This window comes from Diabrotica undecimpunctata, chromosome 6 (genome assembly GCF_040954645.1).
Source record: "Diabrotica undecimpunctata isolate CICGRU chromosome 6, icDiaUnde3, whole genome shotgun sequence".
Classification (NCBI taxonomy): Eukaryota; Metazoa; Arthropoda; class Insecta; order Coleoptera; family Chrysomelidae; genus Diabrotica; species Diabrotica undecimpunctata.
Window position 1 is genome coordinate 1,040,495 of NC_092808.1, and position 24,715 is coordinate 1,065,209.

Consider the following 24,715-nt stretch of genomic DNA (forward strand, 5'->3'; position numbering starts at 1 on the left):
ATGTGTTGAATATAACATACCTATTTACAACTTGTATATCGATTTTAAACAGGTGTTTGATGGAGTAGATCGACAAAAGATGTTAAAGCCACAATCTATGTTAGGGATACCCAATAAGTTGGTTAAACTTAAACGAATGACGAACTGACTGATATTGAAAATGGAGTTAGACAAGGTGATGCCTTATCAACAATACTTTTTAATCTAACTTTAGAGGCTGTTGTTTGAAAACTGGATATAAACGGCTGTATTTATACAAGATCATTGCAAATATGCGCATATGCGGATAATGTGCCATAATAAGCCGCAACAAAAGGGTATTAAGCGAAAAAGTTATAGAACTGAAACGAGAAGCTGCTACGTTTGGTCTACCTATATATAAATGAAAGCAAAACAAAATATACGGAGTGCACAAAATCGAATGAACATGAGAATCTGAAGGTAGACAACCATACCTACAAATATGCCTCCACTTTTCCCTACCTAGGCTCAATAATAAATGACAACAACAACATCAGTCAAGAAATAGAAGCACGGATTCTTAGCGGTAATAAGTGCTTTTATGCATACAAAGACTTAATGAAAAGTAAGTTACTGAATCGTGAGTCTAAGCTTAGAATCTACAAAACAGTAATTACACCAATGGTCACATATGAATGTGAAACGTGGACCCTCTCAACTACTGATGAAAATCAACTGAGATTATTTGAGCGTAAAATACTAACGAAGATATTTGGACCAACCCAATGCAGAGATGGTTCGTGGAGAATTAAAATGAACCACGAGCTGGATGAACTAATGCAGAGCACAGATATTGTTAGATTTGTAAATTTACAAAGACAAAACTGGCTTGGTCACCTAGAAAGAATGCCAGATAATCGAGCTGTAAAAGTAGTCCAGAGATGGAAGCCCCAAGGAAACAGAAGAAGAGGAAGGCCCCGTAAAAGATGGATAGCCGACGTAGAGAGGGATCTTAAAACCATGAACATCAGGCAGTGGCGAAGGAAAGAATCCGACAGGGCAGAATGGAAGAATATTGTTAAGCAGGCCAAGACTCACAAGGGTTGTAGCGCCATTAGATGAAGAAGAAGACCATTCCAAATTGTTAAACGACTTCTATAAAGATTACATGTAAATAATATATCAAACAGTAATATATGGACAAATAATGGTCTTATTAAGTGCTCATTAATTCGGATAGATATTTTGTCTTTACCGCTAACTGGTTTCATAAAAAATGTTGTGATTGCGCCGCCACTATTTGGAACAAAAAGTGTAAGGTCCAACAAGAAAACAGAGACGGGCTATCCAAATATTTGCTTACCTGAGTAAGGAGTGTGTTGTTAAAGAGCAAATCAGTTTCGTGTTGGTCTTTCATGATGTCGGCGTTTTCGTGCATACCAAACACTTCGGGATGTGTGATAAGTGGAAGGTTTCGGGTGTAGTTAAGAAAATCGTCGTATTCTGATTTCTCGGGTACGTAGTATTTACCTGAGGAGTTATGAAAACACAATAATAAATTTTTATTAAAATGTTGGGTTATAGCGACAACATTTTTATATACAAAATAAAAATGACAATAAAAAAGCGAGTTTTTTAGAATAAGAAACACTTATAAGATAAATTTCCATTTCAAATTTGTAGATTTTGATAGTCCCGCTTTAACCCTAGAACCACAAGGTGGAACCTTTGAGTAATCGGGTACATACAAATTACATGAACAGTCAGGTGGCGTCTGTTTTTATTTTACACAATACATTAGAAAAGATTAAAATAAAACTATTTGATATATGTACATAATGTACAATCTTTTTTTATTTAATTTTAATACGTCTAAATGATTTTAAAGCCAATGATAAAATAAACGTGTTTAAGAAAATGGAAAAAAAAGTTAACAAAAATGTACTTATCTTACGTTTAATAAACTAAATTCTAATCCTAATTTCAATTTTCATTGCAGTCTTCCAAATCGGTTTAACATGCCCTAAGCATAGCCTTTTTTTGGCATTTGACATAAAAATATCGTATCTTACGATTTGAACAATAGGCGCAACGACCTCCTGTATTTGGACGCGGAGGTGCTGGATCTGCATGTAGTCGGCTTAATTTTTGGGCAATATTACTGATATCCTTTTGTAAATCTTCGTCAGGAAACAATCTTCGTTCCGAAATTAGCTCGTTTTCATTTGCATTATATTTATGCATGACGTCAGAGTTTAGCCTGCAATGTTGGGTAAATTATAAAAAATGACCATTGGTCATCTTCGGGTATTTCTGCCTACGTTATAAGCCGCATATTTCGGATCGACTTAGTCAACGTCTGATTTTGTAATGTTATAAAAAGTAATAATATTGGGCTACAGGCATCACCAGAATCTTCATCAATCGAGTCAACATGTGAAAAGATGTAATTTTGTTCTGCTCCAGCAGAAGTTTTACAATTTCGTAACTTGTAAACTAAATAACCATGGTTATATTTTTAGACGATCCAAACATAGGCTCACAAATTCTTTCCACTAAATCGATGGTTTTAGTACTAACGCGATATGGCCCTGGAAGCTGAGCTCCAACGTATACTTCCATATATACCATGTAAAAACATTTGGCGTCCACTAAGGAAAATACTTTTGTGCCATATTTGGCTGGATGTCCACGAAATGCAAAAAGAATCTCGTCTAATGTTTTTTATTGGTGCGAGTTTCTCTATGGTTCTTCTTTCTTCTCTAGTATTTAAGTCATCAAAACGCAAGCAACGTAACAAGAATACAAATCGAATATGAGCCGCAGTAGCTCGAAACACCTCTTCGCCTGTTCCATCAGTAGCCCAAAATTCCTTGCAACTTCGGCCGCTTGCTTTGAAAAGCCCAGCTAGGTATAATAGACCAATTGAGGCCTTTATTTACAAAGTATCTAAAGGTCTGGCTTCATTCGGATGTGCATAATTGTTTCTTAGTTTAAAAATAAATATGTTTGTGTTCTATAGAATGGTTTCGAGAATATTATCATCAATAAAACATTTTTAACACTCACAAAGGATCAACTGCTTGACGAGCATTTCCTTTTGAACCTGGTATGTAGGAAATTCTTTTCCTGAAATTCCAAAGAAACGACCCGTGGACCTAACAATTATTATAACAGAATGGGCTTGTAACGATCTCAGACGAGGAAACATAAAATTAAAACAAAGGATTTCTCATCAAATAATAAGCTCAGATTTGTAGTTTAGTTAAATCGCCATCGATGAGAAGTCTTTGTTATTTTAACATATTCTCTTGGGTCGAATATAATTTTTAATCTTGCCTTTCTTATTTTCTTGAGTAATGTTTTACATTCTTTATCAAGTCAACGTTCCTCTTCTCTTCCAGTACTAGCGTTTCATGTTGAATTGCTTTTTTAGTATTTTCCCTTTTTTTGGTTTGACTTTTCACAATTTCTATTACCTGTAAGTTTTCCTTACAGCCCTCTTATCTCACTGTCTTGTTTTACGACCACTAACTCATACTTTTGCTTATCTTGTTTATTATCCTGTCCACTTCCCGTTAAATGATTATTTTTTAACTTATCACCGAACGAAATGATCTGAACCTATGTCCTCATATTATATGTTCCTACTTCATTAGTATGTTATTGATTGATTGGTTTTCCAATGGGTGACAACTATAATCCTATCCTTCTGTCTAAAGTTACTTCCCATAATTCTTTAGTTTTTATAAAATTTCTCCATGTTTTAGAAAAGTCAGGATATTTCTATATTTAAATCATAAAAAAAGATTGTATTTTTACTGTTTTTCAAAGTTTAACAAACGCAATGCCTTCCGGTATAGAAATTCTTAGAGAGAAGAAGAGAAAACAAATCAAAACAAGTATTTATGGACATAACTATGTTTCCCTAATTAGTATTAAGAACAAAAACATTTACCTGAAGGATCCAAGGGATAGTTTTCGTTCTGCACCACTTCCTTGGAGTAAAACTTTTGAAGTATGGTGCTTAAAGTTCTTCTGTCCCAGTCATCGGTTACCCTTCCACCATAGTTACACTCCCCTGTAAGGTAGAGTAGAGCATCGTACTGTATATCCTGAAAGTTAATAGTAAAAATAACGCATTAAGTATGCAAAATAAATTTGAAGTTGTAATTGTAAAAGATATTCTAGAAATGTGATTTTACCCGTGCACCATGCGACGGGGGATCCAATCAATTACCATCTACAGTCACCCCACTCAGTTTTTTCTGGCTTCCTCCTACTTAAGGCAAGGCTAGGACGACAACAGAATGATGTTTTAATCTGTTGTATAACTTTGATAACAAATAAGTCATTTTTGAAGAATAGCTGAACTTTTGTGTAAAGTCGTCTTATGAAATCGATCTACGTCTAAAAACCAGTATAATTTTATAGTGTATTTTTATGTATGAGAGAGTAATAAAACAATAAATTATGTATGCAAATCCCTAAACTGTTGATACGGGTGACTCAATGAAAAACAGATATTTGTCAACAAGTTTACAGAAGTATATAGGAAAACAATTTTAAATTGAGTATGACCAACAGGTATAAAGGTTGGAGCAGAATAGAATACAATAGTTGTGAGGGTTACTAATCCCTAAATAAGGTTGCCAGTGTCGGAGTGATGGAAGTTAACAGGTACTAATGAATTTGCAAGAAATGTAAGATGTTTATTTTATTGGTTATATATAACCAATAAAAGTTTAATAAGTACCTACCTATTTGCAAAATAAAGTTTAATTCTTAAGATAAAATAAAACGTTTTATTTTATCTGAAATGAGTGCATTCCACGAAGTAAGGGTTTCAACAATCAAACATTTAATTCTTTAATTCCAGGAATCTACGACAGTAATTGACTAGATAATTACCTTCTAAACTTATTCCACAGAAAATGTGATAGTGGGTTTTTCCATTTTGTATATAGGAAGGTCCAAGTGGCGTATTCAAAATTCTTAACAGTTCACTAAAAGTAGGTACTTCAGTTGCAAGGTGCAGTTTATTGTGTATACTAGTGTTATGGAAAATTTGGAAGTGCCGTGTAAACGCCGAAAAATTGGTCCTCACAGTTGGTCCAACAAAAATTGGTCCAACAGTTAATGAAAAAACATTAATATTTAATTGTTTTAAATCATTTACAGACAAACGTTTATGTGAAAGTGTTGATGAGACCGTTGAGTTAGTTAGCAGTACACTTGGTGTTGGGAAATCTACGATTTACAGAGTTATTAAAGAAGAGAAATGTGGTAGTTTTCAAATGCCACGTAATGCTCCAGGGAAACCAAAATTTCAAATAGAATATCATTTTAAAGAAGGACTTCGACGGAAAGTGCATGAATTCTTCTTTAGACAAGAATTTCCAACATTGGATAAAGTTCTTGTCTCAGTTCGAGATGATAAGGATTACCCAGAAATGAGTCGAAGTACGTTATGGAAACTTTTAAAAGAAATAGGCTTCCGCTGGAAAAAGAATCCCAGAAAGTCTATTTTATTAGAAAGAAGCGATATTGTCATATGGAGAAGACATTTTCTAAGAACCATAAAGGAAATGAGAAACCAAAAAAGAAAAATATTTTATCTTGATGAAACATGGATCAACGAGGGTCATACACCAAATAAATTTTGGCAGGATGAAACTGTTACAAGTCAAAGGCACGCTTTTGTAAATAACTTATCTACTGGTTTAAACCCACCATCAGGAAAGGGACGCAGGCTGATAATAGTACACATTGGCAGTTCAGACGGTTTTGTTGAAGGTGGTTTATTAACTTTTGAATCAACTCGTACCGGTGACTACCATGAAGACATGAACGCTGATGTCTTTCAAGAATGGTTTGAACAAATGATAGATCTTCTTCCTAAGAACTGTGTAATAGTAATGGATAATGCAAGTTATCACTCCAGACTTATAGAAGGACTGCCCACAACCAAGTGGTTAAAAAAAGACTTGCAGAATTGGCTGAGTTCAAAAAATATTACGTATCATCCCGGATCTATAAGAAAGGAACTTTATTCGTTGTGTGCCCTTCATAAAGAAAAATTTAAAAAATACGAAATTGATGAAATTGCCAAAAATCGTGGAATGACAGTACTTAGATCCCCACCATATCATTGTGAATTAAACCCGATTGAACTGGTATGGGCACAGATAAAGAGTGAAATTTCAAGAAAAAATACCACTTTTAAAATTCATGATGTTAAACAGTTGTTTTTGGAGGCCGTAAATAATGTAAAACCTGAAAACTGGGAAAAGGCAGTAAATCACACTATTAAAGAAGAGGAAAAAATCTGGAAGCTGGACAATATTACTGATAAAATGATCGAGCCAGTTATTATAAATCTTGGTTCTGAAAGTTCATCTTCTGAATCTGATTTGGATTTGTAACAAGTAGCTGTAAGTTTTATATTAATATTTTTATTCATCTATTTAACATACGTTAGACGGTTTTAAAAACTCTTTTTCTCTTTTGTAATTTTTAAAAATTAAAAAAAATGTGAATTTTTTAAAACTCTTTTTAATGTAGGCCAGTCAGTTCTAATATAGTGTGTGATAAAAGAGGTCACTTTTGTTTACATACACATAACACTTTATAACACTGAAATAATTCATTTATTTTTTACAATTATTCAAAGTAATTTTTCAATTAATCTTGAGCACGCCCATGGAGTGGTCGGAGCTACCAGTTAAAATTATGCTAATTACTCTCTCGTTCATAAAAATAAACTATAGTTTGGAAATTCTTTTTGTTGGGAAAGTTCGAGTTTTGTATTTTACTTTTTACCGATCACCCAATGCGCAGCCAATATTTTAGGATTAACAAACTTTCAAAAGAATTAAAAATGAAATGTTTAAAATAATAAACATCTTGCGTAAAAGGGCCGGTCTTTTCACCTCCAGATAAATATTGTCCTATATATCAGATAGTTATCTGGATGATAGACAAATATTCATAGAAAAAAATACATCTTGTCACGTCAAATTAATGTTGCGGTTACTTATCTGTAATCAGACTGCTCGACCAGACCGACCGTCCACGATCGACCAACATTACGAGTCTATGAAAATGTATGCGCAGAGTCAGACTGGTGGACCGTCCATTACTTACAGCGACCGACCGCGATCGTCCAGTTTTGAAATTCGGAATTTTTGATCGTTGGTCAATGAATATGGAACATTTCGCATTCTAGAACATTTATACTGTTCTAAGCAATGCCATTGACATTTTCAAAATTTGTAATTAACTTATAAAATTTGGGCTTCCTCTTGCGATAATAATTTTAAAATTTAATAGAATCATTTAAAAAATGGGATATAATACTGTTACGATAAATTCTGACCCAAAACCGTAAACATATTGTAGCGAGATTAAATAAAACGAGCGGTTCGAATTTATATAACTATATTTATTTATAAGTTTACAGTTCGGTACTCTCTTATCAACTAAACTCACTCCTAACAACGTTACATATATATAATAAAGTTACTTTTCGAGAACATTCTGGCGTTATCCCACCTCTAATTGTCTCCCGTCCGAAAGACGGGCGCTATTGACATGCCGATTCTTACGTTTTCTAGATTCGTCCTTCTAAGAATTATGACGTATCGGAGATGGGCTATTTTGTTACAATATGTATTACTAATATTCTCATTCATTCACGTATTTTCTAGGTAATGCCTACCTGACACACGATGGGTCCCCCTCCGTTATAAAAACAACAATCGAACTTTCTGGAGACAAGCCGATGTAAACATACCAGATTTGAGACCATTTCGCGGCTCTGTCTAGTCGAGAGGGCCATCGACTTTTCTAGTCTAACGGTACTGGGTATATAACAGGACCTTTTTGGAGAAAACAGCCAGTCAAAAAAGAAGCTCGCGTTCGCGTTTAAATTGTAACGTCCGTATAGATAAATTATGTAATTATTAGTCAAATAAATTGTTGTACAGTGGTTTAATAAATTGATATAAATTATCGTGTTTTAGTAAATTAAAATAATAACAATAAATTAGAATTAATAAAAATAGAACAATACAAAGAATTCTCCTTGTTGGTGTCTTTTACAAATTTTTATCTACTGATAAACAATTTATCAGTAGAATTATTGCTGCTAACTATATTCATAATTCAATTTTCTACAAAAATCCCGGTAAAATAATATTACAAAAATGTGGTTATGTTGCTACAGCCTCCTGATGTTTTGAAGCAGTTTTGACGGTCGGTCGATAGAACACGAACGAGTAATAGTCCAAGATCCCAGAGTGATCAGACATAACTTATTTTCACACAGATGAAACCTTAGAGTCTCAGTAGCGTCTCGCGTGCTTTGAATACCTGCGTATTTATGAAACTTGCTGAGTGACAGCTGGGCAGGTACCAGGTGAGAAAGGTAACTTAAAATAAGAGCTATTTAACTTAAATTTACATAACTGATTTTTATACATATTCTGTAGAATATTATTTTGAAAATACTGTAATAAGTGTTAGACACTTGTCATGGACCAGAACTTTTGTCAGACGCTTTAAAGCTCCACTAAAATTAAATGAACTTTATTTACTTTTACATGTCTAATTTTTAAATATGTTATTAATGGAGCTATAATAAAGTTATATTTAATCAGTCAGACAAATTAAAATGACTAAACATCCCTCAAACACAAAAATTAGTTAACCAGAAGTATGAGCGCGAGAGTGCTGTGCGCATGAGCCTCAGAGTAAAAAATTCAAATACATTAAGAATACTTACTGTTTTCGATCCGATTAAATATTTTTGCATCTCTATTGAACTCTAGCATTAAGATAAATATTAAAATAAATTAATGTATTGAATATATATGGGATAATTAATTAAATCGGAGCAATTTGGTTTCATAAGAAATTATATTTACTTTTTATTGTTCTGAAGCTATTTTCTTGTGGCATTTTAATAACGTCAATAAACGTACTTTAACCTTTAATTGTAGCTTATTATTGGTGGCTTTATATTTACTTTATTGTAAAAGGATACTAGTTAGGATAATTAAAAAAAATAATTTTTGTAAAAAATCTTCAACTGGGATTGATTGAAAAAAACATTTTTCATATTTTAATCATCATATTCATTGTCGCAATTATTACAATTTTCATCATTCAACCAATCATGATGCTGCTCATACGAGTCATCATCTTCATCATTATCAGTTATTTTGTTGCTGACTGGTTCTTCTGCAAAAAATAGTTCAAAGAATTAAAAAGCAGAAAATCACAAACATAATAAATTCTAAACCTGAAATCAAAGTATAATACCTGAAGTTTGAAGGAATTCACTAACGTTAAAATTTTTTAAATTTTTGCGATCGAATTCTTCGTTAATATTAGATACGCTGTAATTATTTAAAAACAATTGAAGCCGGGCAGCATTAATGTTGCACGTATCAGTAAAACTATAAATTTCGCAGATAAATTTTTGGATTATTTTCAAAATATCTTTTTGGGTGCGCTCATCGGTAAACAACTCTGATTCTCCAAACTGCATGAAAGCTCGCTGATATTCATGTTTCTTCATTAATATATTGAATGGTCTTTGTTTACCTTTTTTAAAAAAGGCAAGATTAAAGTCACATCCAGTTAGAGCGTGAAACCCTGGCAAACTTCTACATAAAGATGGTCCCAAGTACTCGTAAACCTTTGTCAAATTAATGTATCCCTGGTTATTTCTGGTACCTGCGTTTAACCATACATTCGAAACATCATTTTTTAAATTATGCATATGTCCAATATAATTATCGCAATGTCAGTATCAGAACATCTAATAACAAAATTTGCTTCAACGTCTACATTACAAATATGAAAAACAATTTTAGTGTCAGCATGTTCAGGACACGATAAATTGTCATCAACATTCGATAAAACTGTATTATTATCAACGATGTAAGAATGACATTGTTTAGAATTAATTAATATCCGTTTATTCTCAATAAATGGCACCATTTCATCAGATGTCCAGTCTTGAATAAAAAAATCAACGAGGGCCTGTTTGAAATTGATATTTTTGAGTTCTTGCGAAAAATCTTACGGTCTCCTTTGATCGAAGGAGAGAAATATTGATAAAAAATAACATAGAGTGAAACAGATTGTGAGTTAAAGAAGGAGAACCGAGTTATAGACCTCTTACTCACTCTGAAATGCAAGCACAGCACTCTCGCGCTCATACTTCTGGTTAACTAATTTTTGTGTTTGAGGGATGTTTGGTCATTTTAATTTGTCTGACTGATTAAATATAACTTTATTATAGTTCCATTAATAACATCCATAATAATTTAAAAATCAGACATGTAAAAGTAAGTAAAGTTCATTTAATTTTAGTGGAGCTTTAAAGCGTCTGACAACAGTTCTGGTCCATGACAAGTGTCTGACACTTATTACAGTATTTTCAAAATAATATTCTACAGAATATGTATAAAAATCAGTTATGTAAATTTAAGTTAAATAGCTCTTATTTTAGTTATTATACCTTTCTCACCTGGTACCTGCCCAGGTGTCACTCAGCAAGTTTCATAAATACGCAGGTATTCAAAGCACGCGAGCCGCTACTGAGACTCTAAGGTTTCATCTGTGTGAAAATAAGTTAGGTCTGATCGCTTTGGGATCTTACTCTATAATAGTTTATAGTGAGTTTAAAAATAAAAATACAAAAGTTGGTTGATCGCCGTCGGACGGTTGGTCGTGGTCGGTCGATCAGTCTGATGCCTACCTAAGATAAACGTAAAATTTATTCCGAAATACACTAATATTTAATTCATTGATGTATATAATATCATAAGAGAGAAAATTTTGCCGGCAATATTTTCGACTAGTATGAAAGTTTGTTGCCTAGCAATTTTCTCAAAATAAATTTTGGCAGTAAAATCCCGAGACGTCAGAAAATGCACCATATCAACGAAACATAATCTTTATTTATTTGTTAGTAATATTAAATGTATAAATATTATGAGCTATAGTTGTTTGTCCATTCTTTTCTACCAAAGAATGATTTTATGTACCTATAGCATTTGGTAACTCGAAGGTCCAGCTTCATTTGTTATTATGAGATTGCCGATCAACTTATGGTGGTGACTGGAATCCAGCTGCAGATATGATTTTAGAAAGCTTGAATTTGACCCTTTAATTTAATTAACTCCTGTTCAGAAACACCTTGCTTGAACAAGACTGACATAGCAGCTGAAGATCGATGAGAATGGTTTGGTATTTTGTATTTTTTTTGTGTCTATTCCAATTTTTTCACCTGACATTTTTGTCCACTTAGATACGGTGTTTATTCCAAATAGACAGTTTTTGAACCAAGATCCATCCTTCCAGTTGGGGTGAACGATAAGAAAGAGTTTGTCTGATAAAATCTTTGGTCCTCTTTTTTCCATTAATTTCAATTTAATTTTTCTTCTAATCATTCTTCTTAATTACTCTTACAGTTGATTCGCCTAAATTAAAATGGATCCGTTAATAATAGAAACTTTTGGATAATTTTTGGATGAAACACAAACCGCACAAGTTTAAAATCGTATAAAAATAATCCGCATAAAAAGAGACTTCAATGTATATATTACATAAATATGTAAACTAGATACATTGGTAATTTTTAAAATTTTTGAACGAGAGAAAAAAAAATAAAATAATTTTGAAATAGTAAAATATGTTTCTGTTTTGAAAATGTTTATAAGCAATGTTTATATGTGACATAAAACTATTTTGATCGACCTCATTATTGTCTCCGTCGGTGTGAAATTCCAATTTCAAATGTTCATTTTCTGTCGCCACCCTTGGTCATAATTAAAGCTCTTTGGGCACAATAGCAATAACGATATCATTTAGCATTTATCTCCTAAAATTGAGCGCACCTTGTCGGCCTCATCCTCAGCCTCGAACGCTCCAATGGTCTATTATTCAAATGATACTGGCCTTAAACGCTCAGTACCCTCGTTTTGGAAACATCGTAGTTAGTAATGATTACTCAACGTCACTGTTATGTTCTGTCATTAATTTTAAGTATCATTCAGGAAAAATAATTAGGAAGGTTTGTAAAAAAAAATTAACATTAAATATTTTTAATATTGTTCTGATGCTATTTTTTATGGCATCTTAAATATACTACACTGCATAAGTTAGGGATATTGCCAATACGATGGTAATGGTACTTCATTGTGCATCAATTATTTATAAGTAAACAATTAAAAATTATTATAGTTTTAAAAAACATGAAAATTTGAGACTTTTTGAAACTGTATGAAGAGAATCAGACAAAAAAACATTCTAAGTATCGACAAAGCACCTGTACAGCTATTTGAAAATGACCTTTGGTCTCTTAAATGGGATAAACAAATACAGTTGTTTACAAACAATTAGTATTGTTTATACAAACTATTTTACTCGCGAGGCTATACTTACTATAATAAGCACTTGATTTAATTCAAAAAATGTCACTATCTGCTTTGAGAAACATTTAAGCTATAAAAGTAAAATATATAGAGAAAATATAGTAATTTACTCCGATGTACCTTTAACTCGGCATCTAACAGGTGAAATTTTGTAAGGCTGTTCGACACGTAGGGTATCACAAACCCCAAGTTGAAAATATACTTATATCTCGTAGATTTTCATAATAATATGTAATACTATATTTTCAGGTTACAACTTATATTACAGGAAAAGGTATGCGGAAAGAGGGGACCAGGAAGAAGAAGAATATCTTGGCTCCAGAACTTACGAAAATGATTTTCCTTGACCACTTCCTGGGGTTTCTTACACCCCACGTGTCGGATATAGGGTTAAGTAGGTATTGTGCATTAATTAAAAACAGTCGAAATGTTTATTATACGAGGCATGTTTTTTAAGTAAGTACCGTTTTGCGATTCCGCCGCCGCAGCGCTACGGTCGGCGTTCCGCGCATGAGCGCTGGTTACCTACATCTCTTGTCTACGCACTGACGCCATTACAGTCTGATTCTTCATTGTATACTAGTTTACTCCAGTGTTTAAGATGCCTCCAACAATCGTGAGTCACGCTGATTGTGAAGTACGGGCTGTTATACGATTTCTTAGTGCTAAAGGCGTAAAACCGATCGATATTCATCGTGAGATCGTTGAAGTTTACGGACAAAACATTATGAGTGATGGAATGGTAAGGAAATGGGTGAGAGCATTTAAAGATGGCCGCACAAATGTGCATGATGAAGAACGGAGTAGGCGTCCTTCGGTCATTAATGAAAATTTGGTGCAGAGTTTGGTGGATGAAAAGGTGAGAGAAAACAGACGCTTTACAATTTCATCATTGTCCGACTGCTTTCCTCAGTATTCTCGTAGTGTTTTGTATCGCATTGTTACCGAGAACTTGAATTACCGGAAATTGTGTTCACGTTGGGTTCCAAAAATGTTGACGGATTTGCACAAAACCCAACGTTTAGGCAGTGCATTGACTTTCCTTGAGCGGTACCACAGTGAAGGTGAAGATTTTTTAGACCAAATTGTTACTGGTGACGAAACGTGGGTGGCCTACGTCACACTACAATCGAAACAACAATCCATGGAATGGCGACATTCATCATCACCCAAAAGAGTGAAGCTTAAGCAAACAATTTCTGCCCGGAAAATCATGTGCACAGTTTTTTGGGACAGAAAAGGATTATTGCTAGTGGAGTTTCTGCCTCGTAATGAGACCATCAATGCAGCGTCTTATCGTAATGAGACCATCAATGCAGCGTCTTATTGTGAGACATTGAAAAATCTGCGTCGTGCAATCCAGAACAAAAGACCTGGCAAGTTGAGTAAGGGTATCGTTTTGCTGCATGACAATGCCCGTCCACATGTGGCTAATCAGACCAAAGATCTCATCAAATCATTTAAATGGGAAACTCTAGATCATCCTTCATACAGCCCTGATCTGGCGCCCAGCGACTACCATTTGTTCCAGCTCTTGAAGAAACACCTGGGCGGTCAGCGTCTTCAAGACGATAACGAAGTCAAAACATTTGTGATGCAGTGGTTAACAAGTCAGGCGGCAGAATTTTCTCAGGAGGGTATTCAAAAACTGGTGCCACGTTATGACAAGTGCCTCAATATTCACGGAAATTATGTAGAAAAGTAGATTAAGGTACAGGCTTTCTTGTAAAAATAAAATTATTGCCATATCTTTGCACGTCTTTTTTAAATTCCAAAACAGTACTTACTTAAAAAACACGCCTCGTACAAGTAGTCCATGCAAAGGTAACTAAAAAAATATGTTAAATATTTCTTTTATCTTAATTTTCTTTATCTTTTTTATTAAATACTTACTTCATATTCATGTAAAAACATGTGCAGCTGCATCACACTGATTCTTAGATCAGTTTCGTTGAATTCGTATGGAATGTTCCAGCCCAACGGACCAAATTTTCTTCTCTCTTGCACAGTTGCGTGGAAAAAGCATAGAGCGTACAACAGCTTCTTAAATACTGCACTCTGATGGCAACTTTCAAACCATTCTATATCGGAGATTGGATCACTCATGTAAGATCTGGAGGAAAAAATGAAATAGGTGTGAAATTAACTTTTTCTTTTTTATTAACAATCATGTTATGAGATGCGGATTTAAACTGAGCGCGAAATTTTACAGGTAACATCAAACAAAAAAGTATTTTACAGATTATTCGTGGAAAACGACATCCAGAACGTTAAATAAGTAGGTAAGTTGTATATATATGAAAGAATTGTACTTTATATAAATAAGGAACAATTTATGTCGGGATTGATCAATTTTGTTAAAAACAAAAAGAATCCATTTGTATTTTGCAATTACCTGATTATGTTGTTCTTCAAACCTTTCGGAGGTTCATTGGTCATTTTGACACCATTTTGCAATACTAGCACAGGAAAATGATCAGCAGGATATGACGTCAGCCACAACCTAAAGTCAGGATGGGTGGCGTCCGGAGTTAAATTTTCACATATCTACAAAATGAATATTCGTACATTGTATTTCAATTTGTTTGTATTTGGAAAAAGTCTTCAACAGTCTTCATTTCAACTCTTCTGCTATATGTGGCACCGTTCGGAGCCGTCAGCAGACCCGACTAATAATTTAGGTGGCACCAATCGGTGCCCAATTTAAGTAAAGTAATTACTGTTATTTTAAAATATTGTAAATGAGAGCGCAAAACCTAAATAAAATCAATGTAATAGAAAGTACTATACCAAGATCTTACTCTTTCCAAAGTCGGCATAAAGCTCTTTGCTAAATGACAATTTTGCAGTACCACCCAAGTGCCATTTTTAACCCCTTCATCAATTAGTTTAATAGCTATTGGTCCTTGACCTTGTCCAAGTGATAGAGCGAATAATCTAGCCGCTCCAAATCCTACATAAATAAAAATGTAATGTTAGCAAAAGATACAAACCGAAAAACTGTTAAGTCAAACAATAATAAAGCCAAACAATGATTAAAATGAAATTTTCATTTTAATTTACTAAGTAAATATTTTAAAAATCACGTGGTGATAAGTCAGGAGTATAAGGTGGATATGATATATTGTGTTTGAATTACCTTGATCATCAGCAAATTTCAACAAAACAGCTGTAGGATCTGCACCTGGCGTTAGAATGAAAATCAAAGGTATACAACAATGAGAATCTCCAAACGAAGAAATCAAATCAAACGGTGGAGGTTCTATGTAGCGTTTTCCAAGATGTACTAAAAATGATAAGTATATTACTAAGAGTCTTGTAGTTATTAGCATGTCTTACGTGTAACGAAGTTTTGAACACCAGGTACCATTTTGTCGTACCGGATACACCGTAAAACTATCAGCCTTTGTAAATCGTTCAGTTTAGTATGCCACGGACTAGGTAGTTCATGGTCCTGTGGTTCACCAGAGTCGAACATTTTTTTCCATTCTCTGCTGTTGGCCATAAAGTGGTTCATGATGCCACTAAAAATCGTTAATTTGTTTAATTCAATGCAGTTTTATATCCCTGATTGGTCTTAAATTAAAATCTAATGTGCAATTAGCCAAAACCAAGGAAAAAAAATTAGAAATGGGTCACAATTTATTATTATAAATATTCTTTATATTGAATATGTAGTAAAAATTAAGTGGAAGTTTCAAGATGAGACAATAAATTCTAAAAACATTTAATGTTAAATCAATAATTATTTAATTTCGAATAACTTTTGACTTACTTAAAGGCTGGTAAGTCATTCAATCTACATAACTCATCCCATGACTTCGTCACTAACCAATCAGTGGGATTTTTATTTGGATTTTCTAAACCTACACCACCGGTTAGAAGAAACATCCACTCTGGCGTATTGATTTCTCCACGGGTCTTCATTAAGTTGATACACAGAAGAAGAGAGAATAACAATTTGTCCTAAAAAAATTTGTTGTGTTACTTTCAAGTTATCGATTTTAAAAACTTGAGTACTATAATAAAAATTACTAAGTTGGATCTGCAGAATTGTTTAAAATAAATGAGATTTTTAAAAAGTATGAGAAAGATTGTCGAAAGCCATGGAAAACTATGACAAAACTTTGAAACTACTTTTAAAAATTCTGCAGAATTGTCCAACATCATTAGACAAATAGGGAAATATTTGAAAAATGTGAAAAAGGGTAAAAATTGTTATAGGTTGTAAAAATTTTAAAAATCTATTTAAAATGTTGTTTAAAATTATGGAAAAATATTCTTCTTTTTATTGAGCCGTCTCCTTTCAAAGTTTGGAGATCCAAATGGCAGTTGTTGTTTTGAAAACTTCTGCACGAAAGATTTTTATGGATGAGTGGTCAAACCATCTCCTCAGGTCTTTCAACCACGAGTTCTGGCGTCTTCCAACCAGTATCTGTATGCAATACTTGGACGAGGTTGGAATTACGAGGTTACCCACCAGCTAGGTATCCAGACCTAAATCCCATTGAGCATCTCTGGGACGATTTAAAAAAACGTATTTAAACCCATACACCTACTCCTAACAACGCACACGAGCTTAAGGATCTGTTAGTGAAAGAGTGGAATAACATACCACAACATGTAATCCGGAGAAAAATTGAGAGTATGCCCCGTCGTCTGCAAGAGGTTATTTCACTAATGTGTTAGCATGTTCTGTATTTTCCATTTTTTTTTTTGGTATGTCTGTTTTATCAACAATTAGTTTTATTTTCTGCTTTTTCAATAAAAACAAACATTAACGACAAATAAAAAATACATTGTCCTATAAAAAAAAGGTTATTCGTGCACCAAATGCAAAAATATTCAAGAAACTTACAATTTTCAAGGTGACCCGGATTTTATGATCGCAAGCGTAAATTAAATTGAATAATATTTTTACAAACTGTGGTGAAATAGTGGTGAGAGTGTGGTGAAAAAAAAAACGTATATAAAAAGTGTCTTAACCCTTTGTTTCCTAGCGGTATCATGTTGAAACCATAGCCTATTTAAAAAAAATACATAAAAAAAATATTATTTTTCACTTTTTTGTCTTTTAGGAACCCAATAGAGTAAGATTATTTAATTTTTACCTCAATTTTTGATTTTAAAAGTTTTCAGGAAACAAAGGGTTAACTTTTTGGACGACTTTAAAAAAGGTTACAAAAATTTTAAAAAATTGCAAAAATTAAAAAAAAAACTATGGAAAATTGTAGAAAATTGTGGACAACGACGTATATTCCAATAAAAATTAAAATAAAGATGGTTAAAATACTTTGAAATTGTAAAAATGTCTCAAAAATTATAAAGATGTATGAGAGATATATGTATATAAAAAAGTAAAAATAGAATAAAGACAAATTTACGGAAGAGTTTAACAAACTCTGCAATATTAAAAAACAAAATTGGACAAAACTTTGAATAAATAATGAAAAAAATTATTAAGTCGTAAAATAAATATTAAAAGTAGGTCTCAAAATTTAAAAAAATTATTTAAAGTTGAGAAAAAATGTGAACTAATGACAGTATATTTTGGTAAATTAAAAAAAATAGTATCTGTCATATTTCTATCGGTATATCTATTCTGCCTAATCCATTTTGCGTTTAATGTTTTAAAACCTATTTTCTTACCTTTTCAAAGAGACTTCGACAAATATTAACATATAAAGAATATGTGAAGTACTTTTCCAAGTCCTTCAATCGTTGTCCGACATCCTCTACCCTTTCAGTGTTGTCGATCCCTGACTTGAATAGATTTATGAACCAAACCAAGGAGTATTGATACATTGGATCGATGTTTGCTAAATCAGCTAAAATAAAAAATCGTAAGTCAACAAAAAAAGGTCAAATTGTTTATAGATATATTAATATCTGAACATACCTATCGAGAAGAATAAAATTGTCGCATGTGCTGCTATTGGTGTATACTCTAATCGAGCTTTATCGATCTGCCGTTCAGTGACTTCTGCTACTGCTTGCTTAGCTGCAATATCGTTAGCTAAAGTTTTGGACGAACTCAAGATTTGGACTGCAGTTTCGTCTTCTAAAATGTTACCCTGAGAAGTACTCAATACCAGCAGGATTTTGTCTTCTATCTCCTTCAATGATCTTAAAAAAAAATAAACAATATCTTTCTTTGGATGAAAGGTCAGAAAAGAGAAAATTTATTGTTAGATCATATTTTGCTCAAATAGCTTTTTGTTCTTATACAAAACCATTAGGAAAAACGAAAAAATTTTGCAAAAAACTGCAATAAACAATCTTAAAAATGTAATAAAATAGTCTATAAGCAAAATTTACCTAGTTATTTTATAACTACATATAACCAAAATCAAACATAGTAAACTTACTATACTCCATTTGAAAGTTATCGATGGCACAATTTCGTGACACATGCATTTTTAAATCGAGTATAAACTATCTTTAGATTGAACCATCAGCTACAAAAACTTACTTTTTATTTTCAGCGCCCTGTATAATCAACGCATTCTTTTCAGATTCTAAATCAGGCCGTTCTTTAGCAACGGTAATTCCAAGCAGTTGATCCTCCAGACCGACATTGGTGATCATAAAATTAACCAAAGTGACTTTCACAGCAACTTCCGGTAGATAATGAGGATTTCTCAGTTTGGTCGTGATGTATAATCTACAAATGTTATTCATTTATTTACAAAATATAGTTTTATTCGGAATTATGTATAATTTACTTAAAGTCTTTGCTGTACTCGACGACGGAGTCGCCCAGTTTGATGCATAAGGCACCTCCCTGTTTGAATATTTGCTGTGCTAGAACCGGTTCTAAAACTGGATCCATCTCTTCGCCAATGTTTTCCAGAAGCACCTAAAATATCAGCAATTATTATAAAAGTCATCACCATTATTGCATATAAGAAGGCCAGACAGATATAGACTTCTACTGGACCAGAATAAAGAAAGACATTGAAGCAGCAGCGAAAGAGGAAATAGGAACATAAATTTGTGCCCGTAAAAAACATTCGTTTGACGATAAATGTAAGAATACAACACAAGAAAAAAATGAAGCCTACAAAAAGATTCTTACAACTGTAGAAAATTACCAGACAAAGAGAAGAGAAGAAAAGAGGATACACAAAAGAAAAAAACGTTTTTTTATGGTCTGGGAACTAAAAAAGGAATACAATAAAATTCATTTCTATTAACATAATTATAGTGTATTTTTATGTATGAGAGAGTAATAAAACAATAAATTATGTATGCAAATCCCTAAACTGTTGATACGGGTGACTCAATGAAAAACAGATATTTGTCAACAAGTTTACAGAAGTATATAGGAAAACAATTTTAAATTGAGTATGACCACCAGGTATAAAGGTTGGAGCAGAATAGAATACAATAGTTGTGAGGGTTACTAATCCCTAAATAAGGTTGCCAGTGTCGGAGTGATGGAGGTTAACAGGTACTAATGAAATCATGAATGTGTTGCTTGTGTGAGTCCATTTCAAAAGGTAAAAGAAACAACAAGTTAGACTTACTCACAATCAATTTAATTTAACTAATCGGACGACCGGTTTCGCTTTCTATAATATGCAAAGCATCTTCAGGTCACGATACAAAGTTAAAATGCTGAAAATAATATGGGATTATTATTTTCAGCATTTTAACTTTGTATCGTGACCTGAAGATGCTTTGCATATTATAGAAAGCGAAACCGGTCGTCCGATTAGTTAAATTAAATTGATTGTGAGTAAGTCTAACTTGTTGTTTCTTTTACCTTAGGTACTAATGAATTTGCAAGAAATGTAAGATGTTTATTTTATTGGTTATATATAACCAATAAAAGTTTAATAAGTACCTACCTATTTGCAAAATAAAGTTTAATTCTTTAAATAAAATAAAACGTTTTATTTTATCTGAAATGAGTGCATTCCACGAAGTAAGGGTTTCAACAATCAAACATTTAATTCTTTAATTCCAGGAATCTACGACAGTAATTGACTAGATAATTACCTTCTAAACTTATTCCACAGAAAATGTGATAGTGGGTTTTTCCATTTTGTATATAGGAAGGTCCAAGTGGCGTATTCAAAATTCTTAACAGTTCACTAAAAGTAGGTACTTCAGTTGCAAGGTGCAGTTTATTGTGTATACTAGTGTTATGGAAAATTTGGAAGTGCCGTGTAAACGCCGAAAAATTGGTCCTCTAACAGTTAATGAAAAAACATTAATATTTAATTGTTTTAAATCATTTACAGACAAACGTTTATGTGAAAGTGTTGATGAGACCGTTGAGTTAGTTAGCAGTACACTTGGTGTTGGGAAATCTACGATTTACAGAGTTATTAAAGAAGAGAAATGTGGTAGTTTTCAAATGCCACGTAATGCTCCAGGGAAACCAAAATTTCAAATAGAATATCATTTTAAAGAAGGACTTCGACGGAAAGTGCATGAATTCTTCTTTAGACAAGAATTTCCAACATTGGATAAAGTTCTTGTCTCAGTTCGAGATGATAAGGATTACCCAGAAATGAGTAGAAGTACGTTATGGAAACTTTTAAAAGAAATAGGCTTCCGCTGGAAAAAGAATCCCAGAAAATCTATTTTATTAGAAAGAAGCGATATTGTCATATGGAGAAGACATTTTCTAAGAACCATAAAGGAAATGAGAAACCAAAAAAGAAAAATATTTTATCTTGATGAAACATGGATCAACGAGGGTCATACATCAAATAAATTTTGGCAGGATGAAACTGTTACAAGTCAAAGGCACGTTTTTGTAAATAACTTATCTACTGGTTTAAACCCACCATCAGGAAAGGGACGCAGGCTGATAATAGTACACATTGGCAGTTCAGACGGTTTTGTTGAAGGTGGTTTATTAACTTTTGAATCAACTCGTACCGGTGACTACCATGAAGACATGAACGCTGATGTCTTTCAAGAATGGTTCGAACAAATGATAGATCTTCTTCCTAAGAACTGTGTAATAGTAATGGATAATGCAAGTTATCACTCCAGACTTATAGAAGGACTGCCCACAACCAAGTGGTTAAAAAAAGACTTGCAGAATTTTGTGAGTTCAAAAAATATTACGTAGCATCCCGGATCTATAAGAAAGGAACTTTATTCGTTGTGTGCCCTTCATAAAGAAAAATTTAAAAAATACGAAATTGATGAAATTGCCAAAAATCGTGGAATGACAGTACTTAGATCCCCACCATATCATTGTGAATTAAACCCGATTGAACTGGTATGGGCACAGATAAAGAGTGAAGTTTCAAGAAAAAATACCACTTTTAAAATTCATGATGTTAAACAGTTGTTTTTGGAGGCCGTAAATAATGTAAAACCTGAAAACTGGGAAAAGGCAGTAAATCACACTATTAAGGAAGAGGAAAAAATGTGGAAGCTGGACAATATTACTGATAAAATGATCGAGCCAGTTATTATAAATCTTGGTTCTGAAAGTTCATCTTCTGAATCTGATTTGGATTTGTAACAAGTAGCTGTAAGTTTTATATTAATATTTTTATTCATCTATTTAACATACCTTAGACGGTTTTAAAAACTCTTTTTCTCTTTTGTAATTTTTAAAAATTAAAAAAAATGTGAATTTTTTAAAACCCTTTTTAATGTAGGCCAGTCAGTTCTAATATAGTGTGTGATAAAAGAGGTCACTTTTGTTTACATACACATAACACTTTATAACACTGAAATAATTCATTTATTTTTTACAATTATTCAAAGTAATTTTTCAATTAATCTTGAGCACGCCCATGGAGTGGTCGGAGCTACCAGTTAAAATTATGCTAATTACTCTCTCGTTCATAAAAATAAACTATAATAACATAACTAAAATCATACGCGTATAGACTGCATTTTTTTTTTTTTTCTAATATTTAAGAGTTGGCGCTCTGCCAACTAATCGTCTGGCCATTTCAACTAAAACTTCATAAATACTAAAAAAACACTATTCAAAAAAGTATTACCTTTATTTTATAGCTCACAAAATATCCTTGGTCAACTAATATATTGATAAATGTGTTTTAAAAAATTTGTTGTGCAAATAAAAAATTAGCTATATCTCTCAAAAACCACGATCGATGATTAAAATATAAACGATTTTAATAGTAAGACAGGGTTTCATTCTCTATCCCATTTTAAATGTTTAAAGAATTACATATTGGCAAATAAAAAAAATTGCGTTAAGGTCCCATTTTAACCTAAGAGGAACTAAGTGAAGAATAAATATGTGGAGACCAATATACGATACTTTTATTCTGAGTAAAAGCACTAAAAATTTTTAACTTTTAACAACGTGAGGTTTGAGATATGGAAGAAAAATAGTCGCAAATGTCAATGTAGCAAAAAACAAATAACTAGTCTAAAAATTAAGGGAAGCTTATTGAAAAAATTATACAACTAGAGTCTCTTTTGTGTGTATACTTATTAATATATTTTCAGTGTATGAGAACTGTATGTCTTACCAATATTGCTGTTAACACACAATAGCGGTATTTATAGGCTTTCGCTCGCGGTTGTTCACATTCGGTTGTTTCTCGTAGGAGAAGAGCTGTCTTTACCGGATTCTCGCGGTACCAACACTAAGATCAAGAGATAGAGTATATTTGCGTCTATTGTCTATACGATTCAAAAGAGTATTTGCGGTATTTTTCGCGTATGTCTGTTATTAGTGGCACTCAACAGTCAAGAGTGAGTGCGTCTGTTGCTAGCGATAGTCAATAGTCAAGAGAAAGTACGTCTTTTGCTAGCGAAAGTCAACAAGGGAGAGAGTGCGTCTATTGCTAGCGATAGTCAACAGTCAAGCAAGAGTCTTTTTCGTTTGCTATTTTCTCTGTATTTCTAAAGGAGTGGGGTTGAAGTGGGAGTAAGAGAGTTGGAGTAGGGTAATAATTTTAAAATTGAAGTAAAGAATGATAGTAGGTAATACAGCGAAAAATATGACATGGTTTTTCGCATGTGAAAAATTGAACAGTCAGAAACGACATCTTAAAAATAAGAAGAAAGCTTTTGTTCTTACCGGTTGTCCAAACTGAATAGCATTTTCCAATATTCTAACATAATCAGCCTGGTTTAGTCTGATAATGGCTAAATTTTTGGACTTTTCCATGTTTTTTATCCATTTATTAGCCTGTCCTTGAGGATCTATCATTAAAGGGTATCTTCTAGCATTGCTACGATCAGAAAATAAAGTATTATATATAAATACATTGCATCACAGAATGACGCATAAATATCCACACAAATTTTGTTGGTTAAACATTTAAAAAGTACACCACAGACAAATAAATATTCTGTAATGTAAATTACAATGTTTTTAACACTTTTTTTGCTTAAAATTAAAAAATTAAAAACTTTTAAAAATCATTTTAATTTTACTTATTACAAAATGAACAACCAGACCGAGAAATATGCCGAGGAAAATGCTTTTGCCATACCTCTAATATAGTAAGGGTGGAGTTACACATTCAAGTATTTATGCTTTATTAAAAAAATATTTTTTTGTATTTTATTGATGATTTTCTTTAATCAGAAATGTAGATCTATTTTACGCGTTGTTTTACAAAAAGTGTGGCAGTATATATAATTTCATTTATACCAATGCCATCTATGAACTGCTTGTATATTAATAATAATACAAGCAGAACTACTCAAACTAATGGACAACGAATCAATAGCAATACTCTCAAAGATATTCAACAGCATATACAACTCTGGAGAAATACCAAGACAATGGCTAAAATGAGTTTATTGCACTTCCAAAAAATCCAGGAGCCAAAAAATGAGAATATTACCGTACTATAAGCCTCATAAGTCATCTCCTTAAATTGTTCCTAAAGATAATTCACAAGAGAATCTACAAGTTGTGTGAAAGTCAAAATTCCCCCAACCAGTTCGGGTTCACAAATGTTGTTGGTACTAGAGAGGCTTTGTTCTCAGTACAAGTCTTATTCCAGAGATGCAGAGACGTCAACTGTGACGTATACGCAAATCTGGTTGATTACTATAAAGCGTTTGATCGAGTACAGCACGCCAAGATGATGCAAATACTAAAAGAAGCAGGAATTAACAACCAAGATCGAAAAATAATTAGAAATCTTTACTGGAATCAGACAGCAAATCTCAAAGTTGAAGGTGAACACATTGACCATGTGAAAATCATGCGTGGCGTGAGGCAAGGCTGTATTTTGTCTTCTCTAATCTTCAATCTGTACTCTGAAAGAATATTTATCGAAGCTTTGCACGAAACTAAAAAAGGTATTCTACTAAATGATTACCGGCTAAACAAC

The 24,715-nt window shown here is 32.8% G+C and overlaps 2 protein-coding genes across 3 annotated transcripts in view; one reads left to right on the plus strand and one right to left on the minus strand.

The window, feature by feature from the left end:
- The window catches only part of Dhc36C (Dynein heavy chain at 36C), a 122,905-nt gene that overhangs the window by 18,297 nt on the left and 79,893 nt on the right, over positions 1–24,715 (minus strand). For both annotated transcript variants that reach the window (XM_072533960.1, XM_072533958.1), the window contains exons 45-57: positions 23,446–23,599; positions 19,136–19,269; positions 18,883–19,074; positions 18,310–18,536; positions 18,060–18,238; positions 16,186–16,376; positions 15,750–15,934; positions 15,550–15,696; positions 15,212–15,363; positions 14,806–14,957; positions 14,304–14,523; positions 3,920–4,076; positions 1,325–1,491 (exon numbers count right to left, since the gene is read on the minus strand). In XM_072533960.1, coding sequence (XP_072390061.1) covers positions 1,325–1,491; positions 3,920–4,076; positions 14,304–14,523; positions 14,806–14,957; positions 15,212–15,363; positions 15,550–15,696; positions 15,750–15,934; positions 16,186–16,376; positions 18,060–18,238; positions 18,310–18,536; positions 18,883–19,074; positions 19,136–19,269; positions 23,446–23,599 — 2,257 coding nt within the window. The remainder of the gene's footprint in view (positions 1–1,324; positions 1,492–3,919; positions 4,077–14,303; positions 14,524–14,805; positions 14,958–15,211; positions 15,364–15,549; positions 15,697–15,749; positions 15,935–16,185; positions 16,377–18,059; positions 18,239–18,309; positions 18,537–18,882; positions 19,075–19,135; positions 19,270–23,445; positions 23,600–24,715) is intronic.
- Positions 19,623–21,501, plus strand: LOC140444720 (uncharacterized). The gene is made up of 2 exons (XM_072536483.1): positions 19,623–19,863; positions 20,184–21,501. The coding sequence occupies exon 2, from the start codon at positions 20,563–20,565 to the stop codon at positions 21,499–21,501; it is 939 nt and encodes a 312-aa protein (XP_072392584.1). The 5' UTR covers positions 19,623–19,863; positions 20,184–20,562.